Source organism: Urocitellus parryii, chromosome 9 (genome assembly GCF_045843805.1).
Source record: "Urocitellus parryii isolate mUroPar1 chromosome 9, mUroPar1.hap1, whole genome shotgun sequence".
In the NCBI taxonomy this organism is placed as follows: Eukaryota; Metazoa; Chordata; class Mammalia; order Rodentia; family Sciuridae; genus Urocitellus; species Urocitellus parryii.
In genome coordinates, this window is record NC_135539.1 from 83,508,642 (window position 1) to 83,523,291 (window position 14,650).

The 14,650-nt window shown below is 39.2% G+C and overlaps 1 protein-coding gene and 1 non-coding gene across 2 annotated transcripts; both read left to right on the plus strand.

Annotated features, from left to right (window-relative positions):
• The first annotated feature begins 579 nt into the window (after window positions 1–579).
• On the plus strand, window positions 580–14,445 carry Tomm20 (translocase of outer mitochondrial membrane 20). The gene is made up of 5 exons (XM_026412870.2): window positions 580–794; window positions 4,640–4,686; window positions 6,504–6,585; window positions 10,092–10,234; window positions 11,974–14,445. The coding sequence occupies exons 1-5, from the start codon at window positions 674–676 to the stop codon at window positions 12,016–12,018; spliced, it is 438 nt and encodes a 145-aa protein (XP_026268655.1). The 5' UTR covers window positions 580–673; the 3' UTR covers window positions 12,019–14,445.
• On the plus strand, window positions 961–1,093 carry LOC113200220 (small nucleolar RNA SNORA14). The gene has a single exon (XR_003303012.1). It is a non-coding gene; the product is annotated as a small nucleolar RNA SNORA14 (small nucleolar RNA).
• Window positions 14,446–14,650: the final 205 nt, after the last annotated feature.

Below are 14,650 nucleotides of genomic sequence, written 5' to 3' on the forward strand. Positions count from 1 at the left end.
TCGCACCTGGTGTTACCTATTACCTTCTCTGGTCCAATGCACTGAAAGGGCTGTAAAATCAGATTGCAAACCTAGGCGCTAGTCAGAGCCGGCCATTGGAAAGGCGGATGTTCCATGCATGTTCTACGGAGTTGCCCTATTTTTCTCGCATATCTCATGACACCTATTGCAACATACTTTACTTTTAATATTTATTTTCTAGTTCTAGGTGGACACAATATCTTTATTTTATTTCTATATGGCGCTGAGGATTGAACCCAGTGCCTCATGCATGCTAGGTGAGCACTCCACCACTAAGCCACAACCCCAGCCCGCAACATCCTTTTTTAAGTGAATTACTGTGCCCAACTCGATCAGGACTGGACTTGCAAGGAAAGTGCACGTCACAGACCGCTGGAAACAACTGCAAGACAAAGCTCAGTATGCAGTGGCCTTCTACCTTTGTTCTTGCCTGCGAAGATCCCTAGCGCCCGACGCTCCGCTGCGCTCGCTGGGGTCGCAGGCTGTGCGTGCGTGCGTGCGTGCGTGTTGGCGCACTCCGCCGCGCAGGCACCAAGGCAAGCGCCCCGGGGTCCTCGGAGCCGGAAGCGCCTGTTCCTCCTTCCGGCGTCCAGAGCGACGGGCGGCGAGGCTCGTTCTAGTGCTCGCGGCTGCTTTGCCGCACTGAGGAAAGATGGTGGGCCGGAACAGCGCCATCGCCGCCGGCGTGTGTGGGGCGCTCTTCATCGGCTACTGCATCTACTTCGACCGCAAAAGGCGGAGCGACCCCAACTTCAAGAACAGGCTTCGGGAACGTGAGTGGGCCCTCGCGGACCGCGCGGCGCCCCTCCATCTTGGCGGCGGGCGCGGCCTCTCCTTGGGCCACGCACCGTTCTAAGCCTCGGTCCTTAATCCGAAGGTCGAGCCTCCCTACTAGACGGAGTTCAGCCCGGGCTGGAACCTGCATGCCCACTGCGGGCGTTGCATTCTTAAACCCTCTTGGCGGCTTCGCCTAGTGCTTCCAAGATATGAGTGAATGCTAGAGGAATTGCGGGGGAGTCCAAAGGGCTGCGCCTCTCTCGTGGCTCAGCCTCATTTCATACCTGCGACATCTTTTAAGAGCCGCTTCCCGAGGGAAGAAGTCATGTCCCCAGAAACGTTCGTAGGCCGCCTTGCGTTTCGGGGGGAACTTTGTTCGCAGCAGTAGAAAAGCAGATTTGTTTTAATAAGAAATATTTTGGTAATCTGTCCAGGTGGCTCAGCCATGTGGGTTGTTAAGGCTGCGGTCGCACGAAGAAGTGGCCGCTCTGCTTGGTACTGGGTGGTTAATTCGGCAGTACCAGGTCGCCGCACGTGGTCCGTAGCCGCACGCGGCTCGCGTTCTGGAGCGCGCTGGTCGTAGACCTGCCTTGCAGCACGGTCTGGCTCCAGGCTTCAGTGGGGAGTGAAACCGAGGATTTGGTCCATTTACCGCTAGGTAGTCTCACGGAAAGAGCGATATTCTGGACTCAGACACTGGGTTTCCAGGCCCGGGTTGGTCACTGATGAGCAACATGATCTTGGGCTTTCTGCATCTTAATTTCCTTAGCTGTAAAATCAGGTAATGCGGCTTGCCTCTTGTTGGTTTGGGGGAAAATAAAGTGTGAAGTGCTCACCATGATTTATGATGTAAATGCTGACCGTTAAGGATGACTGTTGGAATACAGGTCTATGGTTTCAAAAATGTATTGGGGGTGGAGGTGCAGGTGCAGAGTTCCATAAAAGTAGATTAATTATACCTTTGGAAGATTTGAAGATCTGTCTTAAAAGGGTTTCTTCCTCCCTTAAGCACTGAGGTTGGTAGGGAAGCCCTCTACTACTGACCTATACCCCCAACCTTTTTTATTTTGAGGCAGGGTCTAGGTTGCCTAGGCTGGCCTCCATCTTGCCATATTACAGGCAAGTGCCACCATACCAGGCAAGAAAACTGGTTTGGGGTTAAAGAAATCATAAGAGCTATCATTTTAGACGAATTGAGAAAGTTATTCCCAGAGTGCCTTTTCCATCACTTTCAGTCCAAATATTTTTTTAGCTTTAGCTGTGATATGATCATTTTAAGTGGATTACTAGCTCCAGCAGTAACAACTTCAAGCTTTTTTGTAAATGATGTGATTAAAGTATAGAGTTTAGTACTGCCCTGACACAGTAATTGGTGAATGCTAGAGATTTTAATTGATGTTTTTTGCTAACAAGTAAAACATCTTTGATTCATGGTAATTTTGCAGTTTGTTTAAAGTTGCATGGTTGTTACTAAGATTTGGGGTATTTTGTGTTTGTGAATGAAGTTGATTTCAGTTCTTTTAAATTTGAATTTCTCTAGTCTAATTTCCAATAGAATACTTAGAATATTTATATTTGCAATGAATAGTTCTTCAAATCAGTCATTTAGGTTTTTTTTTTTAATAGAAGCTTATGTTGTTGAAAACAAGGTTTGGGGGTAGTTTGAGATTCTGGTTTATTGATACTTTTCATTTTCTGTTACCAAATTGTCTATGCTGTGTGTGCATGCTAAAGATTGAACCCCAGGGTTTTGTGTAAACTGGGCCCGTGTTCTACCGAAGTTTTATACTTACAGCCCCTTTCAATACTCCAAAGCATAATTTTTTTTTATCAATCTGAGTAATCATAAGTGAAATTTAATCTCTAAGTTATAGTGCCAGCTGTATACATGCTGTGAAAAGGGTTTTGCTAAATTGCCAAGACTGGTCTCCAAATTGTACCCCACTCAAAAAATAAAAAAGGCTGGGAAAGTAGCTTTGTGTTATAACCTCTGGTTATACTATGCTGTGTAAAATGATACATCATTAGAACTATTTTAAGCTAGCTTTAAAAATGATTTGTGACTATTGTAAGCTTATATTTGTGGATATTTTTGAAAGTATACATCCCTGTTTTAACTTAAGTTCTCAAATTTTTTGAGATGAATATCAGCAAATACTGAGTCAAGGCCTGGTTTTGCAGATTGAATGTGTAAGTCTTTTGGGCTTTTTTTGTTTGTTTTAGGTGAACACAGTATCTTTATTTTAAACTTTGCTGATGTGACAGTCACAAGTATTCAGTGACACCATGTACTCCTCCACACTCTGATCACAAATGGAAACAAATTTCATTCTACTGGGTTTCATTGTCATTTTTGTCATTTTCCCCAAATTCTGGTGTAGTGAATTGTATTTTTCACTGTTAATTCCACAAGTTTCTTTTGTTCATTTCTGAAAAGCCTTTTATTTTTACGGGTATGTCTTTACTGCTTTATGCTGTTGAGAGGCAGAATAGAATCATGTTTGAGGACATGTGCTCTGAAGTTCAGCTTACTAGTGAGTGACCTTGGCAATTTTTCTCATTTGTAAGAGGGAGGTGACATTAGTACTTGTTTTAAAGTCATTGGGAATATTAAATATGATGTTTAGACCAGGCATGTTGGTGTACATCTGTAATCCCAGTGACCCTGGAGTCTGAGGCAGGAAGATAGCAAGTTGTAGACCAGCCTTGGCAATTTAGTAAAACCCTTAGTAGTTCAGCAAGACCCCATCTCAAAAAATAAAAAAAGGGCTGGGAATGTATCTCTGTGGTATAGCACTTCTGGGTTCCGATCTCCAGTACTTACAGTCTTCTAGTCTTACTGCTCCCCTTCCAGTGCAGGGCCAATCTGTACATGTCTACCTGTTAGGTGGTTTTGTCTGTTATCATTCATTATTTTTGGCCTGAAGAGGGCCAAAACCCTTAAGCAGATAAAGGGTAGAATTATGTTCTGTGTTTGTTTTTTACACTTAGTCATGCAGTGATGTGAACACTTTAGTAAAGGTAGTTTATAAGAAAAATTGGTAGTCTTTATGTAAAGTCAACTTATATTTTTGTGTTGAAATGGTTAGAATTGTTTTTAATTCACCTTAAAGTGGCAGCACTTTGTGTATTATGAGGGACTAGAGTTGGCAAGGGATACTGGTGTGATTAAATCTACTTTGTAGGGATAGAATCAGAAAAGAGTGTACTCTGTCCATTGTAAATTAACCATGTCTAGATTTATGCAAACAGGATATTACTTCTTCAGGCATTTACTGACTCTAGGTGTTCAGGGGACCAGGGGACATTGCTTGTTTTGTGGCTTTTGTTTATCTATTCCTATAGAGAGTTGGAGAGTTAAGAGATTTCTCTAAGTTTCTCTGGCTAATAAGCATTATTAGCTATGCCAAGTGATTATTGGCCCTGTCATAGTGGTTTTTAGTAGTTATTACTTTTCTAGGTATTTAATAGTATAATTCAAGTTAGACAATCTTAGACAGAGGCCTTTATTCTCCTTAACTAGGGAGCAGTACTTAATTTAAGTAGTATAAGACCCTGTTGCCTAATTCTTGCTTCTGTTCCATGTTAGCTCTGTTGAGATCCAGCTGTTTGGAGCAGTCTTCATCCTCTGAATTGTTTGGCTTGATAATCTAGAGAAAGAAGGCTTACTGACCAGAACTATTCATGTGTCCCTGACAGATTACAAGGAGTCCAGGGAAGCTGAGATTTTAAGTCCCCATGTTTTGCAAATAGTATTAATGACTGCCACCGCAATCAGACTTACTTTGATTCTCATTTTTGATAATGGGAAATGAAAATATATACATAACATTTCTTGTAGGAAGAAAGAAACAGAAGCTTGCCAAGGAGAGAGCTGGGCTTTCCAAGGTAATACTCAAGTCTGATTTTTGTTTAGATTATGTTATGTATTTTATTCTTTTTTATTAATATTGTTTAGTTGTCAATGGACCTTTACTTATTATTAGTTAATAACCTGTTAAATATAATAAGTTTATTTATTTATATGTGGTTCTGAGAATCGAACCCAGTGCCTCACACATGCTAGGCAAGTGCTCTACCACTGAGCCATAGCCCCAGACCCATGCATTTTATTTTTTATTGAAATATTATCTAAAAATCTACTTCTGGTTTTGAGAAAGCTAGTGGATGTTGGATATTTATTTTCTGTTTTAAATGTAGTTTGTGAATGGGTGAATAACTTAGTTTAACTGTAGGTCGTCTAGTCCTCTGTTGGCAGTAACAGCATACAGCTACTAAACAAGGGAGTAGTTAGAGGCAATCAGATGATAGTCTCCAAAAGATATTTTCACCAGAAGGTTAAAGTGTTGGCTGGGGTTGTGGCTCAGTGGTACAGCGCTTGTCAAGCATGTGTGAGGCCCTAGGTTCGATCTTCAACAACACATAAAAGAAAGGATAGATAGATAAATAAATAAATGTAATTTTTTTAGAAAGGGTTAAAGTGTTCTCAGTTGCTTCAAAATGATAAAATATAGAAACTGTTTATTTTAATTCCCTTGTTCCAAGTTCCTTTAAAAGAACCATGTTATTCATATCCAAAATTATTCAAGATTATTCACACTGATCCAGAATCCCAATGCCTTGACTAGTTTTAAATTTGTTATATGTAAATCTGTTATTTTTTATGTTCAAATCTATGATTATTTTTACTGACTACATAGGTTTATCTACTTGATAAAAAATTTTTTCTGTGACACATGTAGGAAATTAAGTAAATGTTAATGGTGGTGCTTGCTGCTTTCCCATTTATGGAAACTAAGGACCTGGACTTTTGGACTTTAAGGTTCTTTTTAAATTAAGACCAGGAAAAAACAAAATTAAATGTTGCATTTTGGTGTTATGAAGCAGTTGTATAATCAGCACAGCTAATTGAATGGACATGGTAACGGTGAAATAAAATGGGGAGGTTGTTCTAACATGTCCAAATTATCTTTCTGACACATGTGATATGTTCACTGTGGATATAAGAGAATAAACATATGGGGTTCTGTTTTGGGTCTTGGTTTATGTGTGTTGTCAGGGATGAAATCTGGTCTTTACTCATGCCAAGCAGTGGCTCTTCCACTGAGCTACTTCCCCAGTCCCATTAATGCGTTTTTTAGATGCTGGAATATAATCAAATTCTTACTGTATGCTTGGAAAGTCAATACCTCCCGTTTTCTGAAATATTTTTTTATATCTAGTGGCATTATCTATTATAGTCATTTAGTGTGGTAATGTTGTTCATAACAGCAAAAAAACAAAGACTAGCTCAGCATAAAGAGGAAAATATATAGATGGTGTAGGTATTTGTACCCTTCATTTTTTATGTTTGATTCATAGCTTTCCTTTTTATTTCTTCCTGAGGTATTGGGGTTTGAGCTCAGGGACAGGTTCTTACTATAGTGTCCAAGCTGGCTTGGAACTTGTGATCCTCTACTTCAGTGTCCTGAATAGCTGGGATTACAGGCATGTACCACCAAGAACTATATGATGTTGAGCATTTGTTCTGGTTAAGAACTAAGAACTATTCAGATACCAGTTTGATCAATAAATGTTTTTCTTTCATTTGTTTTTATTTAGGAGTTTTGGGGGAAGAAGTCTTCTATTATTTTTTTTCCTGTGTATTGGTTATATCCCTGGCATTAATTTTGGTGTCACTTACTAAATTTTCTGTTTCCAAACAGTTACCGGACCTTAAAGATGCTGAAGCTGTTCAGAAGTTCTTTCTTGAAGAAATACAACTCGGTGAAGAGCTGCTAGCTCAAGGTGATAGTCACTGAAGATGGAGGAACTAGACAGAAAGTCTTTACACCAATGTAAACTTATAATGGAAAGGGGGTTTGCTTGTATAAGATTGACTCCAGGAAGAAATATTCCTTGTGGGTTATCATTGTCCTTGATGTATTTTAAGTTTAGTTACTTGCTCCATCATTTGATATAGAGGATATAATAAGTAATCTTTACAGTGAGGTTACTTTTGATCCTTTTAGAGTAAATAGCTACAGTGCAGTATAAATAATAACAGAAGGAAGGAAAGTTAGGAATGTATTTCTCTAATTTATATGTGACAGCAGAATGCAATATAATTCTTCTTACACATAGAACTCAGTTGTTCTTATCTCTGGTTGTATACGAAGTATATTCACACCAATTCTTGTCTTTATACATGTACTTTGGATAATAATGTCCATCACATTCCACCATAGTTTCTAATCCCATGCCCTCTCCCTTCCCCTCCCACCCAGGAATGTGTTTCTCAATTCTCCCATCTAATCTTGAGGTCTTTTCCAGTATATAAGGGAAGGAATGGCTAATCTTAGTCCTAAAGAAAGTTAATTTACCTAATTGAGGTCACATGGTAAATTCAAGACTGTTATTTCAGAACCAGTCAATAATCTGATCCAGAATTTACCTTGTGCCTCATTTATTCTATCAGTAGTATTAAGAGGTGCTTTGAGCTGAGCATGGTGGCACATGATTATAATCCCAGCAACTCAGGAGATTGAGGAAGGAGGAGAATCATGGATTGTCTAACCACTGTATTCAGATTGACAACAAATTATGATTAAAAACAAGTAAATAGGGGCTGGGGCTGTACCAAAAATAAACTAAATAAAGACATTCTGTCCTTCTACAAAAAAAAAAAAAAACAAGTGAATAGGGGCCAGGGTTGTAGCTCAGTGGTGGAGCGGTTGCAATAGAATTGTTAAAAAGTGAGTAGGAAAGCCTATCAAGTGTCTTAAATGTGAATGTGAGATAGATGCCAATCAAGAAATATTTCCAGGTTCCTTATGGGCCATGTGCTTTAATTTCCCCAACAACAAGAGAAAGAGGACCCAGGCATTGGTAAAAAGGGAAAGAGCATTCCCCTAACACAGTACTTAATCTCAAATGGCACTGCTACTGAGGTCCTCTAATATTGGGTTTGATCTGTGCTGTGTAATAGATATATGATGCTTTTGATGCTGTTGGAGTTAACAGTAGATTTCATTTTAATCTGGCTATCCAGTTAGCAAAAGTAGTAAATATCCACTTTATACAAGAAGGAAGCTGAAGCTGACTTACAGACTTACGTTATATTATTTTGATTTATGTTGTATTGAAATATAACATTGACTTACTTGTATGTCTTGAATACACCTTTCAGCAATGTTGGATCCATAGAAAAGATTATTTCCAGTGCTGGTTCAGAAGAGATTTAAGGCCCTAAGGTTATCTATTCACAAGGAGGAACAGAATGAATCAGCCTATCTTACCACCCACAACTGTACCAACCATTATATGGATCAGTGCACAACCCTGAGTTGGTTCTCTTATGATGGGTATCATTATAGCATCATTTTAATATCCAGGAAAGAAATTTGTATTGTATAACAGGTGGTGGCTACATACAACCCAGCAACAATGGTCAACATAATCAGGAGGTATCCTCAGTGCGTAGATGACACAACTATAATTTCCACATTGGCAGGAGAGAGAGCTGTTAGTTGAGAGGTTAACAGTGTCCTTGAAACCCTTTATCTATATGCAGATAACCATCAGATACCTCAGACTTGGACCTAAAGATTTCTCAGCTGCTCAGACTGTAGAATAAGAAACACCATAATATACCAGATTTAAGACCAAATAAAGGAACATCACAGAGCTGGGGTTGTGGCTCAGTAGTAGAGCACTTGCCTAGCACATATGAGACACTGGGTTCGGTCCTCAGCACCACATAGAAATAAAAGTGCTGTATTCATCTACAACTAAAATATTTTTTAAAGGAAGAACATCAAGAATGACAATCATGATACCCATGCTTGTCCTTAGTTTATAGGGTTGTGGACCTGGAGTGTGATGGTGGAACCTGAAACATGCTTAGTCCCCTCAAGCTTGTGTGAGTGTATAATATGGTAGAAGAAGATTGGCCAGTGTATGGAGCATGGTTGGGGAGAGCGCCCAGACTGGTAGAGACTGTCCAAAACAGTTACCTTTTTGTAAAGGCTCAAAATACAACTGTTTTTGTAGTACCTTTAATCTGTTTTATAGTACACCTCATGTCATTGTCAACGTGGTTTAGAATAAATCTGATTTGGTTTAATGTTTGTGCTGTCCTTGGATTAAGGAGAAAATTCAGAAACATTAGCAGGATTATGGAGTAAAGGGGCCCCCTGGGCTTAATAACCTGAAGCAAATTGCTTGTTAAATGATTGATATAGTACATTAGTAAAGTAGTGATATGAACCTATTCATAAAAAATCACGAACACCAGGCACAGCGAATCAACACCTGTTCCTAATGGACTGCATGGTGGGTTGCGTATAGGAGAAAAGTCCTGAATTTAGAGGACCCGAGTCTTTTCTAAGAGGTAGTCATGAGAATATTTGCCCTTTGCTTCAACATGAAAGATGTGATACTAGGTACTATGCAAACCTACCCTTGCTCCAGAATCTAAGGCTGTTCACTGTACAGACATTCTTGAAAATATCTGGAGCAAAGGCAGTAAATGCCTCCATTGAGAAGTTAAGAAACATGAGCAACACCTGGAGAAATGAACCCCAACTATCTTTTTTTCCCCCAAAGAATACAAAAGAGATCTTTTTTTTTCCTAAAAGATAACTCTTAAATAATTTTCATTGAAATTCCTATATAAAGTACTTAATTTGAAATAACTTTAATAAAGTCAAGGTATTGTTCAGAAAATTTGTTAACAGTTCTTTGGAGTTTAATTTAAAACAATTAACTGAGAACAAGGACCACATGTCAAGTACTTAGTATTTATTGAATGAAAATCTTCAAAAACAACCTTTGTTGAACTTTTTGAAAGTTATTTAAAAATGTCTGTTGAAAGAAATTCACAGAGAATTGATTTGAGATTTTTTTTCTTTTTATGGGGTAACATTCAAATTGTCAAAAGGGTTGGTTTGAAGTGAAATTTGGTCTCCCTTTTCACTTAAGCCTCTAATCTTCTACTTCTCTCTTTAATGTTCCATTGTTAGCAATTTCTTATGTAATCTTTCAGAAGTATTTTTGAAATGTGAATAGTAATGTATTTGGATATTTCAACATTTAATTTCCCTGTTTTGTGTATTGTGCACATTTCCACATTAGTACATATAATGTGACTCATTCTTTTTACTTCATAATATTCAGTTAATATGGATGCCCTATAGATTATTTCTAATTGTTTACTTGCACAGTGTTAGCACCACTGAGAGACTGAGTGAGAAGTTCAATTTTTGACAAAAGCCCAAACTTAGGTTGCTTATAATTTTGTGTAAATTTTGCAGGTGAATATGAGAAAGGTGTGGACCATCTGACAAACGCAATTGCTGTTTGTGGACAGCCACAGCAGTTGCTGCAAGTGTTACAGCAAACTCTTCCACCACCAGTGTTCCAGATGCTTCTGACTAAGCTCCCAACAATTAGTCAGGTAAAAATTGGGGTGTCATGAAATAAGGAGTGAGTGGGATCTAGGGTTGTTTTTAAATGAGCCTAGCAAACGTCTAATACTTGTAATACCAGTGCTTGACATTGTCTTCCCTCAGGTGTAAACTTCAAATGTCTGCACCCTAGACCTGAGACAGGAAATGTATATCTTAGTGTTAGTTGTTTTAGGCCTTGGTATTTGAGCCCCTAAAGGCTACTCTTAGCTATTTTATAAAATTTGTTTTCTGCCTGCTCTTCTGGAACATCATGCCTTCTGTTAGGTGGCTTGGTTCTGGGCATAGAGGAGTATAGATTCCTGGCCTCTCTGTGTAAACACTTTTTACCTCTGTTTCTGCTAAGATGGGCTTTAAGTTTGGAGCTATTTGACTACATCTCCAGATTTCTACTCAAGTACAAAATGCCATTTATTTAAAAGGTTAATGCATAACTTAAGACTTCAGTAAAACAAATTCTGTTTATTTTGAGTTCTTTCTAAGGAACCCAAATAAATCTACTTTTTGGCATAGCGTGTCTGTCTGATCCATATGTTGACTTCCAAAGTCATTGTGATTAAAAATTGGTGATGATGGGTAGCTTTCACAGAATTTTATAGTTACTAACTGACCAATTTTTCACACTGTCTTGTTGTTTGGTCCTAAGGATCAAACCAAGGGCCTAGTGTGTGTTAGATAAACATACTGCCACTGAGCCATGTCTCTAGCCCCTTCAGACTGGTTTTTACATTGGAAAAGGACTGAAAAACTAAGTCTCAAAGATTTGAAGAAAAGAATTGGAAAACCAGAAATCTGATCTAAATCTTTTAAACTAATGTAGTTCTATTATATCTGTATTAGAATTCTTTTTGATGTTATATTCTGTTGAGGGGCAGCTGTCTTAGTCTGCCTGCTGTTGCTATAACAAAATGTGCAATGTTGGATAATATATAAAGAAGTTTGTTAGCTAACAATTTTATTTGCTGGAAAGTCAAACAGCACAGTTCCAGTGTTGACCAGGGCCCCCTGCCTTTGTCACAAGGTAGAGGAGCAGGAAGGGAGCCAACCATGTGTAGAAGGGGCATATGTGCCAGTGAAGAAGCAAGGAAGCCGGAAGGTGCCAGGTTAGCTCCTGTAAAGGAATTAACTGGGACTTGTGGAAACTCTAACCCCTCTTGAGGGTGGTACCCCACTGACTTAAGTAGTACCACACCAGGGAACAAGTTTCCAACACATGAACCTATCCAAACTATAGCAGCAGCATGACAGTACTTTGACCTGAGGGTAGTGTCTTTGAAATGTCAGTTCAGGATGAAACCTAAATTCCCCTCTGTAGAAATGTCCTCCTCTACTCAGTTCAACTGTCTAAATGTTATGTGGAAATGTTTGCAGAATGCTGTGTTCCTTTCTGTAATGGCTGTGAGCCATAAATGGAAATGTTTGGAGCAGAGAATGATTGGTGAAAGCACTAATCACTATTCTTAGGTTGTATGGGAGTGTAAACTCTAAAAATCCATATTTGTTTACGGTACATGATTGCTAGTCCCATACTGTGCTACATTTGTCAGTGGTAATAATCATTTTCTTAGATGATAGACATGTATAAAGTATTAAATGTTGAAATAAATATCAGAGTGGATGAAATTCAGCACCATATTTTATTTGAATACAAAGCATTTTATGTTGGACTTTGGGATCTGGATTAAAATGCTTATGACACTCAAAAATTGAATTTTTATTTTTCTTTCAGAGAATTGTGAGTGCTCAGAGCTTGGCTGAAGATGATGTGGAATGAGAAATGTCAACATAATAAAATCTCAGATAAAAAATGTTAAAAATTGTTAACTTGGAAGATGAGCAGCTCTGGGGGAATAAGGGCAAATGTGTTTGCTATAGACTGTCCTACACTGAAATCTACCAAAGTTATTGTTTGCTTTGTGTAGATCCATTCATTTGTTTTATTTATTTTTCCCAGTGAAAAGTGTATTTTGATAGAGCTTTTCATTTTATAAATACACTATAAGTTACCAAAATATCACAGATTTTATGTATTCCTAAGACATGCAGTTAAAGTGTATGCATGGCATAGGTTTCTTGGGCTAAAAAACAGCCAGTTCTCAGTTTTTAAAGTTAGGCAAAAAAGTGTGAAGAGTGCACATTTTTTAAGCTAGTACCTTTTACTATAAATCAGAAAATTGGATAGAAACTTCATTGTTTGTGAAAATGGAGCATTAAATCTTTGAGAGATCATTTCATCTCTGAAACATGAGGTGTGCTACTGTGCTGTGTTAACTTTACCTCCTCCCTGTGTATCGGTCCTAAAATCTTTTATTTAAATCAGTGGGCTTCTGTGTTCTGGGTATTATATCCTTATTTTAAGAATATGGGGTTACAAATGGCACCAGGAGTTAGATCTGTGTGCACCTGGTGTCACCCCCTGAGCTTCGCCAGTACATGTCTGCTCACTTTCCTCATTCATAGAAGGAGAGACTGGTCTGCTGATCCCTCAAGGGTCCCTTTAGTTTGCAATTCACCTGAGTGTATTTGTGCAGCCAGGCCTTGCATTTTTTTTTTTTTAATATTCTGAATTTTGCATGCTTGCCTGAATTAGTATTTCTGAATTGATCTTTTCTAAATGGTATTACTGTCTTTGTTTTCACTGAGACTAAATAGTTTTGTCACTACTGTGTAAATTAATCTGAAACTTAACCTTTTAAGTAACTGGGATGATCTGCTTGTAAGATGATCCCTTTTTTTGCTTTTATCTTCAGTGTACCTCCTTAATTCTTCAGCTTGATTGTCTTGTGCGGTGAATGAAGTATGATCTTGTAACTAAAGATTTGGGAAGACTGGGGCTGGTGGGACCTTTTATTTTCAAATAGTGGCATATTATCTGAGTCACGGACTCCCATTTCAGAACTGAGAATAAATAAAGATTCTTGGTACTTAATGGCATCTGTTTGTTTCAGGAACATTTCTTGTTGTAGGGGTTGCCTGTGTTCTGACAAATCTGTGGAGAGGCCCAGAAGACTACTGTGTAGCAGACTTCATTTTGGTACTTAGAGGCTTTTCTTACCTTTCATCTTGGGTTTGTTGTGTTTGTGAATATGGCTCTAGTTTCTGCCTCCAGTTAGCTACGTAACCTTGGGCAGTTACCCCCACATATTTGAACTTGGATCTTGGTGGGGGTTTGTTTGTTTGTTTGTTTTTGTTGTTGTTGTTGTTTTTCTACTGGGGATTGAACTCAAGGGCACACAACCACTGAGCCACGTCCCCAGCCTTATTTTGTATTTTATTTAGAAACAGCTTCTCACTGAGTTGCATTGCTGAGGCTAGTTTTGAATTTGCGATCCTCCTGTCTCAGCCTCCTCAGCTGCTGGGATGTCAGCCCTGTAATGTTTGCTGCCTCTTTCTGCCTCTTTCTGAGGTGCTTCCTGGGCCTGTGAACAGTAGTGCTTCCTGGTGACGACAGAGTGTGCTTTTGTGGGGCAGTGGCCTGTAATTATATGCTGGTTAGTGAGTTTGCTGATAGGATCTCAAATACCAAACAGCATGGTGGCAGCTGCCCAGGGACTGAGCACACAGCCAAAAAATAATCCTCTGAAGCTCGGACATGGGCAGAGGGCCAGAGGGAAAATAGGTGGGGAATGGGAGTAGCAAAAGCTTGGCAGACAGAATGGGCCCAGAGAAATGAGATGGCTGGGAGGATGTGGGGCATTTTAGGCTGACCACCTCAAGAAAATGGTGTGGTATCAGCTGTGTGTCCCTGGGCTCTCTGGAGATAATAGATTTCCCTACTGGAAAAGGCAATGATAAGGCTGTTTTCTTATTTCAGTAATAGGCTTGTGTCTTTAAAATTAAGTACCACCTTTGAGAGCTTGCCGTGTTTGTTTTAAAATAAAAGTCAGCTGGGGCTGGGGTTGTGGCTCAGCAGTGGAGCGCTCGCCTAGCACATACGAGGCCCTGGGTTTGATCCTCAGCGCCACATAAAAATAAACAAAGGTATTGTGTAAAAAAAAAAAAAAAACTGTCTTTCCCCCAGAATCACAACTGCTGAATGTTTAGTGATAGAACCAGCAAGTCCTGGGTGCTGGCCAAATAATGCTCAGAAGGTCAGTGAAGAAATGCCACGTTTCAGTAGACTAGGTAACAGTTTGAATGCCCGTGAGCTCATCCGAAAGCTGTGGGAAGCACAACTTGAGTATAAGAGCAGGTGACACACTTCTTTGGGCAAAAAGATGCATTATTTGGTTCATTTTGTACTTAAAAAGAAGAAGCATTTAAAATCCAGGCAAGCCTGGTGGTAGCAGTGATATCCTGGGAACAGATAACTAGAGCCTTGTTTATGTGTAATGGGAAGTGTGTAAAGCCTATTGCATGGCTGGAGAGCAGGAAATGCTTGATTCCGCTTACCATCTTTCACTTTT

Excerpts from the sequence above, each read along its gene's own strand:
- Tomm20 (XM_026412870.2), top strand. The coding sequence starts at position 674 with ATGGTGGGCCGGAACAGCGCCATCGCCGCCGGCGTGTGTGGGGCGCTC. Across the intron at positions 795-4,639 it reads CAAGAACAGGCTTCGGGAAC|GAAGAAAGAAACAGAAGCTT; the intron begins GTGAGTGGGCCC and ends CATTTCTTGTAG. Across the intron at positions 10,235-11,973 it reads AGCTCCCAACAATTAGTCAG|AGAATTGTGAGTGCTCAGAG; the intron begins GTAAAAATTGGG and ends TTTTTCTTTCAG.